The 22326-nt window shown below is 53.4% G+C and overlaps 7 protein-coding genes across 7 annotated transcripts; 3 read left to right on the top strand and 4 right to left on the bottom strand.

Moving 5' to 3' along the window:
- Positions 1-693: 693 nt before the first annotated feature.
- Positions 694-1502, top strand: J4E86_002729 (uncharacterized protein; the record flags this gene model as incomplete). Its single annotated transcript, XM_051443287.1, has 3 exons — positions 694-1051; positions 1104-1181; positions 1234-1502. 3 exons carry the CDS (start codon positions 694-696, stop codon positions 1500-1502), a joined length of 705 nt encoding a protein of 234 aa, XP_051304782.1.
- Positions 1503-2500: 998 nt separating this feature from the next.
- Positions 2501-6088, top strand: J4E86_002728 (uncharacterized protein; the record flags this gene model as incomplete). The annotated part of the gene is made up of 2 exons (XM_051443286.1): positions 2501-2682; positions 2803-6088. 2 exons carry the CDS (start codon positions 2501-2503, stop codon positions 6086-6088), a joined length of 3468 nt encoding a protein of 1155 aa, XP_051304781.1.
- Positions 6089-6960: 872 nt separating this feature from the next.
- Positions 6961-9357, top strand: J4E86_002727 (uncharacterized protein; the record flags this gene model as incomplete). Its single annotated transcript, XM_051443285.1, has 2 exons — positions 6961-8769; positions 8818-9357. 2 exons carry the CDS (start codon positions 6961-6963, stop codon positions 9355-9357), a joined length of 2349 nt encoding a protein of 782 aa, XP_051304780.1.
- Positions 9358-9681: 324 nt separating this feature from the next.
- J4E86_002726 (uncharacterized protein) lies at positions 9682-12596 on the bottom strand (the record flags this gene model as incomplete). The annotated part of the gene is made up of 3 exons (XM_051443284.1): positions 9682-10844; positions 11480-12031; positions 12089-12596. The coding sequence occupies 3 exons, from the start codon at positions 12594-12596 to the stop codon at positions 9682-9684; spliced, it is 2223 nt and encodes a 740-aa protein (XP_051304779.1).
- Positions 12597-14112: 1516 nt separating this feature from the next.
- Positions 14113-15863, bottom strand: MFS1_1 (MFS sugar transporter; the record flags this gene model as incomplete). Its single annotated transcript, XM_051443283.1, has 4 exons — positions 14113-14484; positions 14545-15324; positions 15372-15800; positions 15858-15863. The coding sequence occupies 4 exons, from the start codon at positions 15861-15863 to the stop codon at positions 14113-14115; spliced, it is 1587 nt and encodes a 528-aa protein (XP_051304778.1).
- Positions 15864-19671: 3808 nt separating this feature from the next.
- J4E86_002724 (uncharacterized protein) lies at positions 19672-20247 on the bottom strand (the record flags this gene model as incomplete). The annotated part of the gene is made up of 2 exons (XM_051443282.1): positions 19672-20031; positions 20089-20247. 2 exons carry the CDS (start codon positions 20245-20247, stop codon positions 19672-19674), a joined length of 519 nt encoding a protein of 172 aa, XP_051304777.1.
- A 1101-nt stretch (positions 20248-21348) lies between these two features.
- J4E86_002723 (uncharacterized protein) lies at positions 21349-22185 on the bottom strand (the record flags this gene model as incomplete). Its single annotated transcript, XM_051443281.1, has 1 exon — positions 21349-22185. The coding sequence occupies one exon, from the start codon at positions 22183-22185 to the stop codon at positions 21349-21351; it is 837 nt and encodes a 278-aa protein (XP_051304776.1).
- Between the last annotated feature and the right edge of the window lie 141 nt (positions 22186-22326).

Here is a 22326-nt window from a genome sequence, read left to right as displayed (position 1 = left end):
TTACAATAAAATGCTCGTGTGATTGACCATATTCCCGTCGTTCACGTAGCAATGTGGAACTGAGGACATCGTCGAGCTTGCTCAAGAAGATTGCCATAGGCGCGATATAGAGGAAACTGCTTGCTTAAGCCATGCGCCCACCAGAAGCAAGCGCGGGATTTGTATATGAAGTCGCAACGGAGGCTCTCCTCATACATCAGCTCACTCCCTTCACTCTATCTCTTCCACATAGGCGGCGTCGAGATCATGTCAGGGGCGCACCACCACCGCCACTTTTCTGATACCTCTCCGCTCCTGTACCGCCTTCTCGTCCGCTGAGCACTTTGTTCCGTTACCGCCCCTTCTCTAAGTGAAGGCTATTTGCAGCGCTCTCTTACCGCGCCTTCAGACCTTTCATCGAGGCGCTTTTGCTAAGTGAGAGACGGAAACAGTGGCGCCATAATGCACCTGACGCCTGAAGCAAACGGTCTTGGGCTCCTGTCTTCGGATCTGGGGTGTCCATATAAACTGCTGATCTGGTTCCTCCTTGACTCTTTTCTTGATCAATAATCCTTCGATATATACAGTACACCTCGACTACTATACACCTCTTCCAGACCTCGCACACATCACTCATACTATACCTTCGAGTCGACTACTATATACACCTTTCAACCCTTCAACACAGCTCCCACACTACACTTTCAAGCCGACATGTCTATTCCACCTCAGTACGGACCTACCGCCCTACCCCAAGGTGCAAACGACGGCGGTGACGGGTCCTCCCTTGACAAGGCTACATGGGTTGCTGGTAGCGACAAGAACGCCAGGAGCTTCATTATACTCCAAGGCAAAGCCTATGTACGCTGCAACATGGGCGATGCTCTCCAGTTCTACGACTCGGGCTACCGTGTATTCGACCCGCCTACTGGTCGCCGAGTCAAGTTCCAGTACAACCAACCTGGTCGTCCCAAGTGCGGCGCTTTTGCTCACCAGTACTGGGAAATCCAGATGGAGGAACATGCTTCTCTTGTGAGGGGCGATCGCTTGCCTGGAGAGGATCTGGGTGAAGGTCAGTGAAATACATGTTGAGGAGAGAGAATTTGGACACTGACATATGACAGACGCCGAAGAGGAGTATGAGTTCGCGGGAGATTCTGTCTTTGACCGCGCCGAACAGCCTCCTTCGACGCCCTCGAGGAGTAAGTAGCAACCTCATCACATCTCTCTTGAGATCGAGCTAACACATCTAAGGTACACGTGGAAACTTCGCTACGTCTCCTCCCTCCGGCGGTCGTGGCCGCGGCAGCCCATCCACTCCTCGAGGCCCCAGCTCCGGAAATCAACCAGGATCCGGCCGCGGTTCAACTGGCCGCGGCTCCAGCACTCCTCGAGGTCGAGGCTCAGGCGGCTCCGGACGAGGTCAAGGATCACCACAGTCACCGACGTCACCCTCCTTCGGAAAGGGCAAGGGTCCAGCTGGCTCTCCTAGGGGCGGTTCTCCCGGTTCTGGAGCGGCTTGAGATGGAGGATCTTCCTAACACATACTTTATATTTGCTTTCTGGAGACTTGGTCTGTGAAAGACGATTTATGTTCGGGATCGATTTAGCAAGGCGTTTAGGAAATTGACGAATACCCCTGGACCTTTTGAGACAGACTTTGGAATTATACATCTGGTTTTCAATCTGAAGTAGACCCTGAAACGATGATGTTGATGAGAAGAATGTGTACTCAGACTGCGTCCAACTCCGTGATAGCTTGTTGAAGTTCTGCATGCGTCATCTTCGTGATTACTCCGTGACCTGAAAAGTACCTGAGGATCTCCAGGCATACGTAGAACATGTACTGCGATGATCTGAAAAGCAAGTTGCGGAATACGTGGCTGCGCTAATCAGTACCTAAGGGTCTACAGACGTCCTCATGCAGGGTACCGCGTCGATCTAGAAAGCATGATGAGGTAAACACGTTACTCAGATCTGACGAAATTATTGACAAATAGGAAGCCTGCGGTCCCTCGATGTGTTGTAGGTATGCTGCGGATCAGTCGCGATGAAGGTGTTGAATGAAGGAGGCTGGAGGAACGAGGTCGGAACTGGCCGAGGAGCGTTCCGACGAAGGCGCAGGGCGTGTCTTGGAACCCGAGAACGCGTAAAATACGACCAACAAATCATCGCTTATCTGATGCTGCATCTGACATATCCGTCAAGCTTCTGTAAGCCTGTCAAGATGGTGAAACCACGCAGATCGATCTCGGTCGGGATACACCTTCCAGCTCCCTCGTGCAGCGCGCCTGCCACGCGAGCAATGACGTGCGACGATCTCCGACGAGCGCGTGCGTGACCATCGCCAGGTTACTAAACTACGCAGTCCGCAACATACATCATCACCTTCCGGCCATCGCGACGTTCGCTGGGCTCCATATTTATTTCGTACGGAGCCATCAGCCACAACTACTCACGTCCTATGACGCGCCTGTGGCTGTTGTCCATTGGTCGTACCGGTCTCCGCTGGATCCGCTAAATGCTGCTCACGCCTCGCACCTACTCCCTCGCTCACATCGCCGACACGGGCCGCAAACGCCCTGAACCCTCGTACTTTGTGTGTGTACAGTCGCGGAAGGAACGCGAAGCCGAGAAGAAGCGCGCGCTGAAGATGTTGCTGTTGCATCAAAAGGGGAGCGTCAAGGTGGGAGAGGTTGTGAGGTGAGTTCTCAGGGTCTCCCGGCGGGATGCATGGACGCTGTAGGCACTGTCTATACGAGATGGGCAGTGCGCGACAACGTTTAGGGAGATTGTAGGACACATTACTAAGTCGCCATGCAGATACACGCTCACATACACCCCCTCCGAAGACCGCATATTACCGCCTCCTTCCTCCCTCCACGTTCGCATACGAAACTCTTCCGCCATCCCTCTACGCGCCGCATACCTCCACGGGCCATACACGATTCACGTATCCGCCTACCCTTCAACATTCAACCCGAACAAAAAGTCCGACGCAACATACGGCGAGCCTGACTTTGAGCCTAATGTCAAGGCTGGTGGATACTGGAACACCAAGTTGACTGTTCCGGAACAGTATAGGAGCGATATCAGGGACGATGACGGCACCCCGAAGAGCCTCACATGGATCATCGAGATCGCGTCGCAAATTATCTTCTCCAATTCCGCGTCTGTAAACTACGAATTGCTCGTGGCACGCGACGAACGATCGCTAGACCTAGGCTTCACTGCTGTCACTGGCAATAGCCACGGAACTCCAGGAAAAGTACAAGATCACCAACAGGGAAGCCAGAAACATGTTTTGCACCATCCGGCACAGCCTAAGGGGGTGTATTCAAAGGCGGTCAAACTAGTGGTTGACGATACTACGAGCTTGTGGAATACACCGGAACTACCAGAGTGGAAAGAGGAGGACGAGGTCGCTTCAAGAAAGTCGAAAGATCACAATATCCCAACGGAAAGCCACCAGAAGAAGAAGAACATACACCTTGTGATAGTAACGCATGGTCTACACAGCAATCTCGGCGCGGACATGCTATATCTGAAAGAGAGCATTGATGCGACGGCAAAGCAAGCGCGGGAAGATCGAAGACGGCGGCGAAGAGAGGAAAGAGGAGCCAAGAAGACCGGATCGGATCAAGATGCGTCGACAGCACCATTGTCAGGCGGCCAAGAGGACATACCAGATGACGAGGAGGATGACGATGAAGAAGATGTGATTGTTCGAGGTTTCGACGGCAACGTAATACGTACAGAACGTGGCATCCAGTATCTCGGGAAGCGGCTCGCTAAGTACGTGTTGAACCTGACCTACCCTGACCAACCATACCTGCCGATCAAGAAGTCCATGGGGCAGAAGTTGTCCAATACATTTTCGCCAACGAAAGACAAGCCAGACGAAGGCATACCGTCCCATCACGGTAGCAGTGTGATGCACACTTCCCCGGGACATGACAAGCGCGCATATAAATTCACAAGCATCAGCTTCATTGGCCACTCTCTCGGAGGACTGGTACAGACGTACGCAATCGCCTACATCCACAAGCACTCACCTAACTTCTTCGACACAATCAAGCCCATCAACTTCATCGCTATGGCGTCTCCATTCTTAGGATTGAGCAATGAGAACCCCACATACGTGAAATTTGCTCTGGACTTTGGCCTAGTGGGGAGGACAGGCCAGGATCTCGGTCTTACTTGGAGAGCACCGACATTGGCAAAGAGCGGCTGGACGGCTATGGGCAACGTGTTTGGTAACCAGACGCAGGATCAGCATCAGGAAGATCCCGGCGCAAAGCCTCTGCTGCGCATCCTGCCAACTGGCCCGGCGCACCAAGTCTTGCGAAGATTCCGAAACCGTACTCTGTACTCCAATGTTGTCAACGATGGTATAGTACCATTACGGACAAGCTGTCTTCTGTTCCTAGACTGGAGAGGCTTGGGTCGTGTTGAAAAGGCTCGCAGAGAGAACGGTCTCATCGGCACAGTAGCGGTATGGGGCTACGGCCAGATTACTGGGCAGAACTCTTCGCCAAACCCCTCTAGAATTGGATTCTCAGACGATGAGGGTTCCGGGGTCGAATCACCAACCTACAATGGCAACGACACTACCGTACCCCTGCCAGGCGCCGACGTCACAAATCAGGAAGACGAAGTACAAGTATCTACTGCAGAGCCAACAGCTCATCAGGCCATCGAAGGAGGGAAGAAGAGTCCAGAAGCCAAAGAGCCAAACGACCCGTACTTTCAGCCGCAAAACACGTTGATGCAGTGGTGGAGTTATATCAGGCCGACTGGAAAGCACACTTCGCGCGACAAGAAGATGTTTAGTCGTAGTCAGACTATTGGGAAAGACGAAGAAGACGAGCTTTCTCCGGCTGAAGCAGATCACGCGACATCGTCACATAGCGCACAACCAAGGAAGCGACCCCAAGCAACCCGTGGAGACTCAATTGTCGATAATCCCAAGAGCCACCTAGCACCACCCAAAACGACCATCTTCGAGTCTGCTGGTGACTTGATCAACCCTCCTGTTCCTCCCCAATCTTGGATCACAGACCCATCCACTCGAGCACGCACCATCTTCCACGACAGAATTTACCATCCTGAAGACATTCCACCGCCACCTACGAAGACGAAGCCAGTGCGCAACTTCTCTGGTGATAGTACTGCTTCAAAGGCATCGACAACAAGTGTCGACGAGAGTGTGATGCGCGTGGAAGAGAAGATTGCTCGCGCTTATCATAAGGACCTTTCTTGGCGCAAGGTTCTCGTCAGCCTCGAGCCCGACGCTCATAACAACATGATAGTGCGTCGTATGTTTGCTAATGCCTATGGTTGGCCTGTCGTCAAGCACCTTTGCGATACGCACTTCGCAGACACTTACTCGGCAAATACGCGAGATGAAGAGGAGCCCGCCCTTGATCGTGCACAAGCCGTGAACAAGCCAATCAACGAAGATGGCGAACACGTCAAGGGACAGGAGCGACTGCAGCCACCTATCGAGCGCACTGATAGCGAGATGAGGGAAGTCGCGGACGAACTAGCCCCGCTCAAGCCGCCCAGTCTAAGGATACCCAAGAGATCGAATACGACCGACTCGACCCGTAGTGTGGGTTCGGGCGACTGGGACAGTATTTACTTCGGGGAGACTAGTGACGAGGAGGATGAAGTGGATGACCGCAACGCTGTCCAGAAGTTCTTCCAGCCTAACATGCCCAGAAGCCCGCGAAGTCCTTCCGGAGGTCCACCCAAAACACCGGATGGCAAAGGCACGAGCGATGCAGACATCTCCGACTTCCTCCATGGATCCAGCACACTTGAGGTTCACCGAGGTCTTGGCGCAAGTCCCAGCAGCAAGTCATCGAAGTCAGCTACATTGACCCGCGAACCGGATTCCATGGAGTCGACTGGCGAACCACCCAAGGCTTCTGAGGAAGCAAGACCGGTAACACCTGCTGGTAGGATCAGCGGAGTTGGGTTGAGGAGTTCTATCGATATCCCTGCGTCGCCAGAGGCTGGACGAGCAAGAAGTGGGAGCACGGTCACTGAGCAGGTCGCGAGGCTTAGCAGCCCCAAGAGCGACAAACATACAACGGGCTCATAGCATCGAGTTCGTCGATGGTTCAGACAAGCGATGGCAGCCCTTAGACGCAGGAGTTCGAAGTTGCGACGTCGAGATAACATCCGCGTTTCCAGCGTGTAGCACAGGTTCAGAAATCTTCCCTGGTCTATTCTTCAACTTCTTGTGAGGGTCAGTCAAGCGTTTTTGGTCTCGGGTGCAGTGGGTGTTACGTGACGTTGGGTTTGAGATCAGTGCACAGAGACGGATGCTACACGAGCGAAGTCATGGATCGTAGCACAATCGCGTACACAAAGATACCCCCAGATCTTATTACATGGTTTGTAGGAGCAAGGGCCTTCTTTTTCTCGTAGCATCGTTTAACTCTATTTACTCTATAATTCTCTTCTTTGGGGTCGTTCTTTCCGTCGCTATATGCTCCTTCCCAAATCTGTGTCTCTTCAACAGGCGTCACCGTACGTAGTAAACATATCGGAAGCGGCTGATTTTCTCATTTTCCCCTTCACTCGCTGGTCTCGAGCTTCTCCTCGCCTACGTCATCTTTATGCCGCGCCTTCCCCATTCACTGCCGCTATTGTGCGGCAACACGCTCCGTTTGTTGGTGGACAGAGCTCCAAGCTCGGTTTGTTGTGGTCGAGTCACCACTTGAGCGGATCACCACATTCCACAACCGCAACACGATTGCGATTGCCCAATGCAACGATAGTTGTCGCGCTTCTACTTTGGTCTGGGTCGCTGGCTTCGTTCTGGTTTGATTGCCTCGTCGCACTCGAATCGCGCACCTGCACCACCGCCAATCGGCACTACCCTACAGTACACGAAAATATACCTTCTTTGGGATAATGGTCGTACCTGATTCCGCCAACCCCGCGTGGAGCATGCGCCCTGCCGCCGTGATGGTTGGCGGCCAGAGACGCCGCAACACGCGCCGTTCCAACGCACCGCGCTCCAACACTACGCCCAATCTCGGTCTTGACTCACTCGCCGGGAGGGAGAATGCGAGTGGTGTCACTGCAGCACAGCATACGGATCAAGTTGAACATTCTCATGTTTCACCTCCTCCTGCGCCCTCGAATCCTATGGTCAACTCCTACGTACACAACAGTGGCCCTCCAGGCGACCGTCATCGCCCTCTCCCAGCGCGTCCATCCGATGGCTTTTCGACTATGCCGGCCGCCCATTCGCCTACACCCACAACAGGAAGCGCATCAACAGTAGCCACGGAGGGCAAGAAAAGGCATGGCAAATTCGGCCGCAAGGCAAAGGACCAAGACCGCCCGAGCAGCTCCCATGAGCCTACTCCCCAGCTGTCGCCTCTACCGCCGTTGACGCCTATCAAGGCTGCACAGTTGCTGGGCGTGGACACTGGACCTAGCCCTGGTAGACCCCGGAGTACCTCTGTAGGCCGTCCGGCCCAGAACGATGGCGGCTACGATAGCCTACCGATACGCCCGATATCGACAAGGCGAGGCTCTACGTCGGCAATAACCACTCAGAAGAGCGCGTCGGACAGACAGATGAGATTCACGGAAGAGGGCCTTGACATGGAGCCATCAAAGCCCAAGGGCTTCTGGGGCAACACTAACCGGAAAGCTCAGCGAATGTTAGGCTTACTCCCATCTGCACCATCTAATGCTAGCCGTGAAGCCGACATGGGGCGCGTCGCAGCTGTTTCTCTAGCGTGGCGTCCAGAAGAACATACTGATGCATACTGCAGTAGCGACGCCGAACGCCATGGCCAGTTCCGTTCGCTCCCACCAGTTCCGCCCGTTGTTCCCGAAGCTCCGAGAAGACGTATGCGCAAGAAGCTTCCTAAGGAGCTCGAGAGGATGGCACCCATTACAGAGACGTCGCATGATGAGCTGCGCACTTCCTACAAAATCAGCGAACATGATCCTGAGCTGAACGACATCTCTGAGTATGCGAAAGCTCCTTCCAAGGCACCGCTATCTCGGTCGCGTAATGAGTCATTGCTCACAACAGACATCAGGTACGACTTGGAAGAGGACGACCTCTCAATCACAGACGAAGTCATTGATGAGGCGGCTCACGACGAGCAAGAAGACTTCGCGGCCCATCCTGGTAACGAGGTTGAGGTCAAACATGGCGCAATTCTGCAATCTACGGTGTTCCGCCTCCGCGGCCCACTGCAAACGGTTGAAGACCGTTTGCTTGACGAAGCAGAGGCGCGACTAGCACTTAGCAAGGCTATGCTAGACCAAAACGACGATGATAGACTCACTCTCGACGACACATACGCTACCTTGAAGGCGTCTAACGAGGCCATGAAAGCGGATTTTGCTGCCGCACAGCGTTGGCACGCCGCCCCAGATGAGTATGAGCATTGCGGTTGTGCGGATAGGCAGGTTGACAGCGACGACGACGATGACTTGGAACCCATTTGCAGCTGCATTGACTTGGATGAAGAGCCCACCGTACATGTCGCCACCGCCGTACCAATGCCCGTACCCTTCATGCGGGTCACACCCGGCATGGTCAAGCTTATCGACATTCCGCCTAGGAGGAAGAAACCAGCTGTACCGCTGGCACCGCCTGCACCACCCACACGAGTCGCACCGGTTGCACCCAACCCGCTGCCTGTGCTAGCCTTATCTAGTCAGCTCAAGGCGCCCTTCAAACCTACCTACTACTTTCAACATGACGAGAAGATCAGTCCATTCAACGAGCGCAGTGAGCATGTGGAGGTGCGTAAGTATCTCTCAACTACTACAGATGCAACTAACAAAGTCTAGCCTACCGTGATGCGTGGTCATCTTTCCGCTAGCGAGTTCAACCGTCTCGACAAGGACAAGAGAGTGAAGCTTCCCCGCGACGAGTCACGTCTTCTTGTCCAAGACTGGATGTCTGACTACGACATCACAAAACAACGCCCTCTTTCCGAACGTCTCGATCTCGATGTACTTGCCGACCAGCAAATCCCTCCTGCCCCATTTCCCAAAGAAGATCACGCTACACTTCCCCTCCCGCCCAGTTCGTTATCCAAAGAGCACTTTTGTCTCAAGGACGGCCACATATTCCACCCCATCAACCTTAAGACTGTACCCGACGAAGTCGCCATTAACAGCCTGGAAGTCCGACCGTATCTGCATACCGCTGTTGGCTACAAGCAGCATGTTTCTGTTCCTGTCTTCTGCGACCGTTGCGACGAAGACGTCAAAGAAGACCTCTGGGAATGCGACATCGATGTTTGCCGCATGGGAGTCTGCAAGCAGTGTGCAGAGGATATGGAGCATGAGTGGCAGGAACGTGTCGCTGATGCTTGGACTCGTTGAGGGTCGTACATTGATGGTGTTCGCGACAAGTCACGACGTGTATATTGAAAGATTGGATTGAAGGTGGATGTAATAATATGAAGGGGTGTGCAAAAGTAATGATCAGACGAGGAGCTGAGCAAACGATGTAAATACCCGACGATCGCCGTAGATAAGGTATGATGGAGTAATGACTCTATGATCGATACGCCAGCTTTTCCTTGCCCAAATATCATAGTTGGCCTAAGCCGTTCGCTTTTGTATGCTTTCAACGCCGAACCCGTTCACCAAAATTTTCGTGCCGTCCCAGGAAATATCCGCCAAAGAACAGAAGGATGCACCCGTTCAGACACAAGTCTCCTTCGTCTCACCCAAAACTTTCATCTCATCACTTTCCTCCTCCTTGATAAGGACTACATCTCCATCCAACCTCCAACCACTCCCACCCTTCTCTTTCTCCTTCTCCTTTCCCTTCACAGCTTCCCGCTTATCACCCATGACCCCCACTGCGACCGGTGCAGGTGCCGAACTAGCGAAATACGCCCCCACAGCCCCCAACTGGCCCGGACCCGCCTGCAACCCATGAATAAACTCACTCCTCAAATCCTCATGTTCGTTAAACAGCCTGTCCCACGCGTCTTTCAAACCCGTCGAGAAATGACCTTGTTCGTGCGACACGGATAGCGAGCGCAGGATAATAGCGTTGGGGTTCTGCTGCGGGCCCGGCTGCGACCAGTACGATGTTAGGGTGTGGAGGAGGAGGTTGCGGAGGGGAGATGGAGTTAGAATTGTTGAGATGGGAGAGGATGAGGGTGTGGTTTCCCGCCATACGTGGTCGATGAGCGTGGGTGTGAGGGCGAAGTGACGGCCTATACCGGAGTATATGTGTTGGATGGTGTGGTTCATGAAAGATAAGGCACCGAGGCGTTGGGCGAGGAGCCAGGCGTGGATTGAAGGGGGGATGGGTTGCGGAGAGGTTATGTTGTGTGGGATTGGAGGGGGTGGCATGGTTGTTCGGGTTGGGGTTTGAGCGTGAGTGAGCGGGTGGTTGGGCTGGAAGTGAGACGGCATCTGAGGGGTTAGTTGCTGAGGTGCTACGGTTGTTGCTGGAACGGAAACTGTCCTGTTTGCGCTGGCTGTCCTCGGGTAAAGATTGGCGTTGTTTGAGGGAGTCCTCGCGTCGACGTTGGATGGGTATGAGTCCTTGTAGATGAACTTGAGGAAGAGTCCGAAGATGGCGGGATCCACGTCTGGCAACCTGATGGTTTTCTCTTCGTTGCCAGTGTTCTCTTTCGTATGTTCCTCTTTGGCAAGCTCTCCATTCTCCTCTTTGATCACCACCACGTCATCGTTGGAAGTGGAGAGTTTGCGCTTTTTGCTAGCCGTATGATCCTTCAACACTGTGGCGTTGATGCGAGCGATTTGGTCGCGGAAATAGATGGAGTGGACACAGAGTAGAGCGACAGGAAGGTTGTAGGTCCGGGATGATGGGTATTGACCGACAATGACTGTGACGGAGCTACCCTGAATCCTTTCTTGGCATTAGAGGAGTCGCTTCAGACTACGACATCACCTGCTTACATATCGAGGAACATATCGGAGTAAGTAACCTTCTGTGGGGCTGCCATTGGGGGAGGCTGCACTGGCTGTAGATTTGCTGGGTGCTGTGTGGTGACGCCCATCTCCGACTTTCCAGTTGCGTTTGAGTGAAGGTTGCTGGTATGATCGACTTTTGGAGTACAGGCAGGTTGGTGGAGAATGGAGGAAGCCTTCTACCGCAATAGACAGCTTGTATATGCGACGGACTTGTAAGAGGTTAGCCAACGAGAGTGGCGATAAAACGTGGCAGTGAGCAGTGAGCAGTCAGCAGTGAGAGACAACCTCACCTGGTGTCAGGTAAGACTGGGCTGCTAAGGCAATATTGCGGCATGGGTGTGTCATAGAGCCGGTGCTATAATCAGTCGTTGGTCGGCAGGTAGTAGTGCTGCTGTCTTTGGCGCTTCACGACTTGATGACAAAATACACATCGTAGCAACAGTCAATCGCATAGTGAACGAGTTTGGGGGTATATGATGTCGTTATTTAATTCGTTATATAGTAAGCGGTCTCCTTTAGGTTACACTACCTGGGTATCAACACTGACTGCGACAATCGCCCTGACAGCCCGAGTTATTTCGGCTCTTGCTGCCCTCCGAGTACAACGTAGCATCATCCATGATGTCATCCAACTCCACATCAGCTTTCCCTGTCATGCGGAAGCTGGCCTTGGCCGGGCATGTCACGACCGAAGAGTGTTTGTCGCTATTCGCCACCGAGCCACTCTCCTCCATCTTTGTGAAACCGCCACGGTTGCTCGAGCTGTACGTCCTCTTATTGTCCGTCCACCTTTCCACATCATGGCAACGTGTAGCGCCATCGCCGAAGAGGTTCTTGTGTTGTAGAAGATTGACAAGGCGGTTGAGGACAGAGAACTCAATCTTGAGCTTGATGCTGTAGATTGCCGTCTTGTATGTGGTTTGGATTTCGTAGTGGCCGGAGAATTGGACCGCGATAAGCGTAATGTCGAAGGCCAGGACTGCGACATTGACGATGATCAAGTGGATGAAAAGCTTTCGTAAAGATCCACGTCGTCGACCACAATCTCCACGGAGCATCTTTACTGTTCGGAAGATGTAGATAACCGATATGGCCATCTCTGCAGGCGTACAAAGTCAGTGTCTATCTCACATGCGGCTCGGATGGAAACACTTACCCTGGACTGAAATAGCAACAATCTGGACCTTGTCGTAGATCTCGAATCCCGGGAGAAACTTGAGCGAATCTTTGGAGTTCGCGCCCATGGCGAAGGTGAATAGAGGGACGCCGAGAGCGATCGTGGTGAAGATGATCATGTAGAGCACCCATCTGATCTTCCTGGCGTCCGCGACAACAAGATGCAGGCGAGAATACAGTACAAGAGACTGTCCCGGGCACATGGTGACCCAGCCTACGCCGATAATGGCGCTCGACAGCAAGTCAAGCTTCGTGACCTGGAAGAATTTGAGGATGAACCCAATGGCGTGAGGGGCGATTCCTCCTGCGGCGATGAGCATACTCCAGAAGTACAATCCGCGGCGTTGTTTGAAGACGGCGAAGATGAGAAAGAGGATCTCAACCATGTTGTACATTCCGATGGCGAGGAATGCAGACATGGTCATAAGGATAGGAATGCTGGCCTGTACGCCGCCAGTGACGCCGGACTCTGAGTCTTTGTCCGACATGGTAAAGGTAGTCAGGTGTCTTTCCGTCGACTTCGAAAGTAATGAGATGAATGAGGGTGAGGTAGAGAGCGCATTCGTTGAGATGGCGAACTGAACTGGAGAATCCGATATCCACGTGGAATCCTGGGGTATTTCAATCAAAGAGAGTGTTGGTGGCCTTGCGGATCGACGCAGATGCTGCAAGATGCTGATCAGCGAACATGTTGCAACTATAATTCAGTGTGGTTGCAGTGGTGGCAGACGGTTCACCATGAGAGGAACGAAGACAGCAGAAGGCGTTGCGGACACTACCCCAGAGACTGACTCGATGCATGGGTGCCTGACGGGTTCGTGGCGTTTGTGGTACACTTGGCCATGTCATGAACCATACAGGTGAAGACGGGGTCACGACGGGGGCGCGAATTTGCGAGCCCCAATGCTAGTCCTTGGTGATCGTTGATTGGGCCCGGGGGACCTAGTGGCGCATGGCATGATCGTGGATTTCCACAACGGGGCGCCGGTTCTGCTTCCCCATCATCGATAACATCGGATCAGCATGTTTAAGCGAAAAAGCAACCAGTCGGAATCCAACGACCAGGTCAATGCCCTCGTACGTTTGAACTTACGTTGCTGCCCAGTTGGGTTGCACCTGTACCTGAGTGGTTTCTTCGCTTTCGCGTCAAATCGGCGACTCAGCCGAAGCGAAACTCTGTCGGTCGCCCCCATGATGGAAATAAACCCTGGGTAGACTGTCGCCCATCTCCGTGCCGTTCTGCGGTATTTCCAGAAGGGATCAACAGGTATAAGGCGTCCATGCGAAGAACTTCTGGTCGTTTCCTGCATATGCAACGCATGCGAAGGTTTTCCTACACACTCGAGCGCTGATTAGCGAACCACTCGTTCTCGTTCCTGCAATAACTTTGCCACAGCATTCGTCGAGAGCGGGAGGTCCGTGGACGGCTGAACACGCAGCGTCGGTCCCGTGCGCATTAATATCGCCAACACCCTTGGCCATGGTGTTGCGACATCTTGGGCTTGCGCCATCCTACATCCGCAATGGGAATCGTTGATAGCGATGGAATTTGGTTCACACAGCCCCTGCATGGACGCGAAACACAGTATCGCATCACCAAGACAATGCGGCTCTTTTTCGGCGCTTTTGCCTTCCAAGACGGACTATAATCGCTTCGCACTTGTAGCCCGAACCTATCACTCGAAGTCAGCTAAGCTACATGTGTAGGCCTTCCGTGATTAGTGATGGCTGTTGACACTCTATACCCGGATAGTAAGGTACGATTGTGGGAATAAGAGATTAGTGAATGGATTCATGGACTATGCTACGTGGCTGTCCGTGTTAAACAACTTGAAGTCGCTCAGGTAGAGTCGTGAACCGCGTCATCGACGATGGTCGTAACTCTATAACCGAATGCAACCCAACAAACCGCTGGAAAGCCTATCTAGTCCCAGTAACCAGGAACCAAAGGTGGCAAAATACAGCACTCGTCATTGTATAGACGATGTCGCTAAAGATGTCCGTTTAGACCTTGGGCTCAGCGTGGACATTCTCGACATGACCATGGTCGTGGCCGTGACGTCCGACCTTGAGGTTACCGGCCTCAATGTCGCGGGTGACACGGTCGAGACGCGACTCAACCTTGCCAGCCTTCCAGGCAGGAAGACCAGAGTCGAAAACGTCGTCCATCTCTTCAAGGGTCTTGCCCTTAGTTTCCGGGGCAGTCAGGAACATGTGGATGAAGGCAACGGCGTTGAATGTTCCGAAGATCATGTACATCTTCCAGTTGATGGACCACAGAAGAGGGGGAACAGCAAAGGCGAGAATGCAGTTCCAGCTCCAATTGGCGGCGGTAGCGAGCGACACGGCCTTCGCGCGAACCTTGGCGGGGAAGATCTACAAAGGGAGAGCAAGTCAGTGTACGTTTCACATGCATCCCTTACAGTAAGAACTTACCTCGGACGGATATGTCCATGACGTCGGGCCCCATGTAGTCGCGAACGTGGCCACGAAGAGGTATGAGCAAGCGACAATGCCCTTGGAAACGGCGCTGTGCTCACGAGGTACCACCCAAGAGATATCTTTGTCGGTAGTGTCTGGGTTAGGAATACCGTAGGAAGCCTGCAGAGCACCTGTAGTATATAGCCAGACAGCCATCATGAAAGATCCGCAGAGGAGAGCAGGACGACGACCGAACTTGTCGAGGTAAAGGATAGCTGGTAGGGTCATGGCGACGTTGATGATGTACTGAATTGACGCAGTAAGGAGCTCGTCGGCAATACCCGCTCCACGCATGATGAAGACGATGTAGTACATCATGATGTTCATACCGCATAGTTGCGACCACATCTGGATGGACATACCAAGGATGACACGCTTGACAATGCGAGGCTTGGCCAGGGCGGCGAAGCTAGTCTCAGCAATCTCACGCTCGAACGCAAGCGCCTCTTCGATCTCCTTGTACTCGGCAAGAACCTTGGGGTGGTTGACGTTGCCGCCTCCGTGGAGGTTGGCAAGAACCTGTAGGGCCTCCTCCCAGCGGTCCTTGGAAGCCAGCCATCGAGGGGAGCGAGGGAAGAAGAAGAATCCGATGAAGAGGATTGCGCCAGGAACGGCTTGGACACCCCATGGGATCCTAAAGGCCGCAGTGCTCTGGTTCGGGTTGTTGACGCCTCCATCGACGAAGGAACAGCCGTACTGGATGAAGTATTGGATCAAAATACCCCAGGTGATCGCCTATGCGGAATTAGCTTGAGTTCAGCCTTTATCGAATAGTGACATACCCATTGTTGCAACGACACCACTCTACCTCGGATTTCTTTGGGCGCGATTTCGGCTTGGTAAACTGGAACGATGGCGGAACAAATACCGATGGCGTACCCACCGATAAGACGACCAACACAGAGGAGAGCAACGCCGTTGGAGGCGGCCTGCAGAATAGCGCCAACAATCCAGATGAGGGCGGCGATTTGTACAGCGTTTCTACGCGAAAGTCGATCGGCGAGGAAGGAAGAAGACAGAGCACCAACGAGAGAACCTGCAGGCATCGACGCAGTGATACCACCTTGGCGAGTACCGCTAGGGTTGCCGAAGTAGTTCTTGTAGGCGGGAGTACCCAGCGCACCCGACATCGACGAGATGTCGAAACCGAAGAGAATGCCACCAAGCGCGGCGAAGCCGCAAATGGCGTACACATTGTAGATTTGTGGGAACTGTAGCGCCGTTGTCAGCGGGTGCTCTCAGGAGCAATTGGAAGGACGAGAGCCTACCTTCATCTTGCCAAGTCACTGGGACCAGTGTGGGTTGATTAAGTTATGGGGCGATGTGAGTGAGAGGGCAGTCAAGAGCTGGGAAGCTGCAGATTTATGGTCCCAAGAGCGCGGAGAGAGCGCGTGATCCTAACAGATGTAGTCTGTGCGGAAAGTCTTGGGTTTTACTATTCACTACAGCACTCTTTGCCGCCCGATTGTAGCCTTGCTGACGGGAGATGTGGTTGGTTACATGTGAGAGCGTTGTGACCCCGCAAACGGGTGTTGAACCAGGGCTTACGCAGATCCTACAGGAAACCGGCAACCTGTCCTGGGGTAGTGCATGGCTGGGTGGCCCCCATAGTGGTTGTGCATAACGGCATCCAATAGGAGCAAATTCGACGCCGTGTTGGTTTCCAATGCAATGGCACCTGCCAATACTACTCCGGCCCCGTGCTGTCGCACTGGCAAGGCGTCCAAGTAGTAAAGGCCAGTAATGTTGTGGAATGGAAACCGCCCTGATGTGCGTGGCAATCCGCAGGTGTAAAGACATGGACATGAGATACAGCAGATACTGGTTTGTTGTCTCGGACCATAATTCAATATGGAAAATCATCCGCAGATCATAAGCTTCGTGTTCCAACCACACTCAAGGATCAGGTACTCAGTTCCGCTGCGTTCAAACACTTGACTTCTGACATGTTGCAGGTGGTTTTCTGCGTTTGCCGTGGCCATCAACTGTAAAGATAGACCGAAGCGTGAATCCTGCGCTGGCCACAAGTCTGGGCAGAGGCGCGGCATCGCACGATCATCTCATGACCACAGTGAAGGTGGAATCCTAGGAACATACCATTCAGGTCAACTTTTGACATTGCCAACACGTAGAAGCAATGCGATAATGTTTTTCGAACCCTCAGACGTAGGGTGCTGGCTAAAATGCGCGCAAAGTGCTGTGGTTATCGAGACGAGATGGCAGCAGAGACCAGGAGGTTGCGATCGCGACGTAAGAGGCGGGAGGCGCCAAGCATGCAGCGGCGCCGCCAACCGTCGACCCCAGTTCTCGGCTGGCTTTACTCCGCCCTGGAAAATCCAACACCAGCCAACAGTTCGATCAAAACAAAGTTGTGGCGTTTCTCTGTAGCGACTGCCTATACGGACGATCGCATCGAATGCTGTTTCGAGCAACACAGCCGGCGATGCCATTCGCACGGCCTCTTTGCTGACAGGCGTGCGCAGCATTGTGGCTTGGTTTTGAAATCTGGCGAAGCCAAGATGAGATCCAAGGAGAGCAATTTCATCAAGATGCGGGGCTCGGTAAGGACTACTGCATTTTCAAGGTGCCTTAGGTACACCCATGGCCGCCGCTCGGATGAGCCTGAGCACAACCAGCAATTCCGTCCATACAGAATGGTAAGAAGCGGCCACTACCTTTCTATTTCTTCTACAGCTTCCGCCCTTGCAAGACGCACGACGCGCAATTGCAGCACAAGCGTTCTGCTTTTGGCGGCAATCCGCGTCGATGAGATCTTAGCAGCTCTTGTGTAATTCGGGCGTTCTCCAGATGATACCGATTCTTAATCAACGCCGGGCCGTGTATCTTCGCATTCCGGCATGGCATCCACTGCCGAGCCCATGCCATAGGAGTGTACAAGGGGAGTAAGAGTTGGGAGCAAAATGCGACTGCTGACCCAGTATACCGAGCATAGCGACGGACGCATGCAAATGTTGTCTTGACAGCTCGATGGGATCTTAGGTAGGTCTAGGAGCCTGACTGTTGACCGTCTAGCCTGTACTACATTTCAATACGTTGATGTGGTGTGATAATAAGCTCACAACCATCAGCCATCCTTCCTATGTGGGTCCTAGACATTGTTACAATGGTTCCACGATCCCGAGCTTAGCTTAAACCTTGGGGAACAGGGCTTGTCCGACATGGATGGCCTTTCTCGAAGATTCCTAGATGGGTTTGTGACCAAACAGGTGACATCTGTCGAGCCGATACCCTTCGGTAATCTGAGGGCTGTGCTGCAGGTACCTGATAGCTGAGTCTTGTCATATAATGACGCTGAGGACATGAGTTGGGATTGTCGCCACACAATGAAGTCGGACGTCTCGCAATATCCAGTCAATTCGGCTTGAGCCCAGACCATCACGCTGAAGGTACCCTTGGATTGTAAGCAAGTGGACTCATCCATCACCGTGCAGCAGAAGATGTCGGCATCACTTTAGAAGAGAACATCGAGACACTGGCTACATACTGCGGCCTATCTCGTTGGGTTCAGGCTCCGCCATGAAAACCTTCTGTTATCGCATTACCTCCTTAACTGACTCTGAGGAGTCTAGAACGCTTGTCAGCACTCTTGAGCAGAGTCCCGGCTTCCTGATTGAACCTGCCAACTTCCGCCATCTTCGGCGACATTCACATCCGCTTCGCTTCGCTGCGAGACTCGGACCTCAATATTCAAACATCCCTTAAGTTTGCATATTCACCCATGGTCGTCTCCACGCTCATCTCTCGAAAAAGCAACTTGAGTACCTCTCATGTCTCCAAGTTGAAGCTTCCGCCTTCTATTCGCTGCTCACCGCGAGTAAGCGAACCAGTAGCACGACGCGACACCACACCACCTCCCAATCGCAACGCGCATCACAGCATCGCACACTTATAGCCCCATCACAGACCAACATCATCTCGGAAAACGATGTTTTCGAGTCGTACCGCACCCAGATCCCATCGTTGCTTTCCTAGTTGGGCCTTGACTATTGGGCTGACGGAGATGGAAGAGTGATACTCCTGCATGAGATCGCGTGGGTGGACCTGCTGACGCGGGCAGCTGCCCTTGCTATAAACACGACAAGATGTCATATGCCTACATGTACTTGCCAGTACGTATTGCGCATCAAAACCACGACTCCAATATACTCACTATCAGCTTTCACGACGTCGAACTGCCATCAAACCAGCAAAGCGACAAAGCCAACGCCGGCCTTTCATCAACTTGTTGAGGCTTACCGTGGCGAACCGCACAAGACCGTCAGCACGCGTGCAACGGGCCGCAGCTTGTGCTGGTCCCACCAATTATCACGACGTCGGTATCACTGGCCATTTGCATCGGCAAACAGCATATATCCCGCTCCCAAGCTTCCAGCCTGTTGGTGGACATCGGAAGAGGCAAACTACAAGGAAGTATCGCGCACTGCCTCATCGGGAAGTACGCGTGGGACTTCCGGCTGGCATCGCCATCGCCGAGATTTGTCGACAGACCTGGGGACAGGCGGTGAGGTACACCGTGCTCTCACCTGTGAGAATCGAGTAGAAAGCGCGAACGGCTGACCCCCGGAACACACGAAATATATCACCCATGCAACGGCCGATGATAGATATATCATCCAGTACACTGCGAGACTTTCCATACTCGAATATCCTGATATCTTGACAACTACCATCGCCTTCTTCATTCTGCCGTCGGGTCTCCATCGCCGTCTAGCCGATAAGATTTCGCTCAGACATATACTATTCCGATACAATATCACCATCAGGAACGTCAGAGCTACCATGCCACATCACATCACCAACAGCGTCTTTGCACGCACAAGCCTAACAACCTGCGACGTCTTCGTCATGGCTCTCGCACACTTGGGTCCAGGAACAGCGCCATCACCAGAAGAACTAATCGCAGCAGCGAGCCCCTGGTTCCTGGACGCGGAAACAGTCTGGTGGCGCAAGTTTCTAAACGGCACAGGATGAAAGTCAAGTTTATTGAGGCTATGTCATCAGGCATCATTCTTACTTTACTGGAATTGGCCAAGGTATCCACGCTCCCAAATATATTTGAGTCTAGTATGGCGCCTTCAACACAGCATGCACATACGTCTTCGTGCAATCACTCGCATTGCCCCTCCAGCTCAATACCTCATTACTCAGCGCACCCTCACATATCGTCCAGCCTTCCCTCTGGCCATTCACCGTCAAGAGGTATCCCTCGTCCAACGCGATATTGCCCGCTGGCTGCACCGAAGCGAGGAACTGCAACTCTGACCCGGCTGTCACAACCGTGCTGTTGAAACGAGAATACGTGTTGCCGAAGGGCGCCAAAGCGATGGTGGAAAGTGTGCCGTCTGCCAGGGTGAAGTTGGGGAGGGAGCCGTAACCGGGGCCTGTGAGGCGGAGGAGAAGAGCGGGTTGATGGAACGGGTCCTATGCGATGTTAGATATTGCGATGGGTTATTTTGGATGGTTGCTGTGAAGACTTACGAATAACGAGGTGGCGGATACGGCTTTGAGTTCGGAGGTATTCGCACTAGCATCTATTTGCGAGGTGGTGACGAGCAGGAAGTTGGTCAAATCTGTCGGCAGCGCAGCGGAGATGGACGCGCTCGCAATGGCGAAGGAGAGAAGAGATGAGAAGCGCATGCTTAATTGTAATAGCAGTAACAAAAGATCAGAAAGACACACAAATGACTTGAGAACAGCTGAAATATCGATGAAATGTTTCGAAACAAACCCAACAGCGTCCCACCCCTCCCACCTATATATCCCCAACCTCTCACCCGCGACACCGGGACCGAAACCCTGCACGAAGTAAAAACGACGATCCCACGTCCCACAAAGTCCGCATGCACACCATCATAGGCCACTGCGCGATCTATCAAGCACGTTTACGCGTGAAAGGGTAACCTACCTGAAGCTTTTCAGCCACCCAATCGCCGCCGTAGCTCGCCACGACCCTGCCGATCAGTCTATGCGCATCCCTGCATGTACAGCTGGGAAATGCGTTTGTTAAGCTTGAGCTTTCGACGTCAGGGACCAACCAACGGGACGGGGATGGGTGGGGGATGCGAAACACAGGGCTGGCTAGGACTTTGAGTCGGCTAGTTTGCTGAAGTGTGAAGAAGAGTCATTCGAACCACGAGTTGTAGACTTCGATGGTGGGCTGAGCAAACAATATTGCAATGTCAGACTTGGAATTGGGGAAGGTTGCCTGAGATTGAGGCATGGAAATGCTGTGGCTGGTGGGGGATCTCCACTGCGTCATCGCATTGTCGCGTGAGTAGCGTGGCCGTAAGAAGCCTAGTTTTGCCGGTTGGGTCCACCCAGCACTACTTGTGGCGACGCAACGAGGCTGTGGTGCCCGGGTTGTCAGGTCTCCTTGAGGTGGATGGGGGAGTAAGGTAGGTACGGAGTACCGTGTGCCAACACTATTATGAAAGTCTCAAGATAATACAGGGGCATGGCGGTGATAGTCGGTGGCGAGTAACGCAAGACCAGAGTCAAACATTACCGACCAGAAGACATCTGGAGAGCGGATTGGAGAAAGAACATTAGCATGTTTTTGTCCTTGTTTGCTACTATCAAAGGTATCATACAGAGTGCTCGACTCAAACTTGGGTATGCCGAGCGCCCGCCAACGCCAAAGTAAATGCCGATTTGAACGAATCGTGACCTGTGTCTTCCGCTGATGCACATTACCCTACTATCCTTATATTATGCCCTATCCTGTGATGACCAGTCCGTCTAAGCAGGAGTTGCGATTGCACCGTCGCCTAGTACCCTCGCGACTAGGATGTATAGCATCATCGCTCCGAGTACGATCCTCCACTTGTTGCGGCTCAGCCAGCCTTGACCTGCATCTCGCGCTATTTGCGCTGCATCTTGAACGACCGTTGCGCTTGTGCCGGGGCGTCGTCGCAGACCCGAGACGTCGGGCGAGCAGGCTGGCTGCTGCGAGGGGGTTGGTGCTGCCGGCCGTGGTAGGCCCGTGAGGGGGTCGATGCGGTTCTCCTTCATCCACTTGAGATTCTCCTCGTCGACATCCGGCCACTCGTGTCTGAACTTTGCGCCGCCATCTCCAGCCCGGATGTTGCCGTTCTGGCGACCACCGGCGTTGTCTGACCCAGATGCTTTGCTGCCGCCGCCTGTGCTGTTCCACCACCGTGTGCGCTTGGCGAAGAGTTTCCGCTCTGCTTCTGATGCCCGGACGCTACCCGTAGTAATCTCGTCGCTGGTCATGAAACTCAGCAGGCCTGTCAGAATCGTGCTGACCTCCCATGCGGGGTTGAAGCTCTTAGGGTGGAAGTCGGAGATGCTGAGGCACAGCCGGCTGCTGGGCTGGAATCGACCGGATGGTGTGTGCATGCGGATTGCGGGCGGCGCAAAGGGGTAGTCGGGCGGGAAGTTCAGCGTGCCCCAGTACTGACCGCCATGGTAGGGTGTGTCTGGTGGGCCGGTGATGATGTAGTGCCATTCTAGGATGTTCCTATCCGAGGGGTGTGCAGTAATGAATGGCGGTGGTGATTTGGAGATGGAAGCGTATTCTCTTGTGAGGCGCTTGGTGGCTGCTGGCGTCGCCATGGTGTGTGAATGTGGGGGAAGAGAGAGTGAGTGGGTGGTTGGGGTAGTCGACGTGTTCCTGGGCGGAGATAGTTGACGTCGACAATCGGATGCGCTGTATAGGTGGCCACCAGATAACAGTGCAGAAGGCGTGGTACGTTT

The sequence above is a fragment of the Alternaria arbusti genome, assembly GCF_024043155.1.
Source record: "Alternaria arbusti strain BMP 1465 chromosome Unknown scaffold_3, whole genome shotgun sequence".
In the NCBI taxonomy this organism is placed as follows: domain Eukaryota; kingdom Fungi; phylum Ascomycota; class Dothideomycetes; order Pleosporales; family Pleosporaceae; genus Alternaria; species Alternaria arbusti.
The sequence above is the reverse complement of the archived record's forward strand: the minus strand, read 5'-3'. Positions and strand labels throughout refer to the sequence as shown.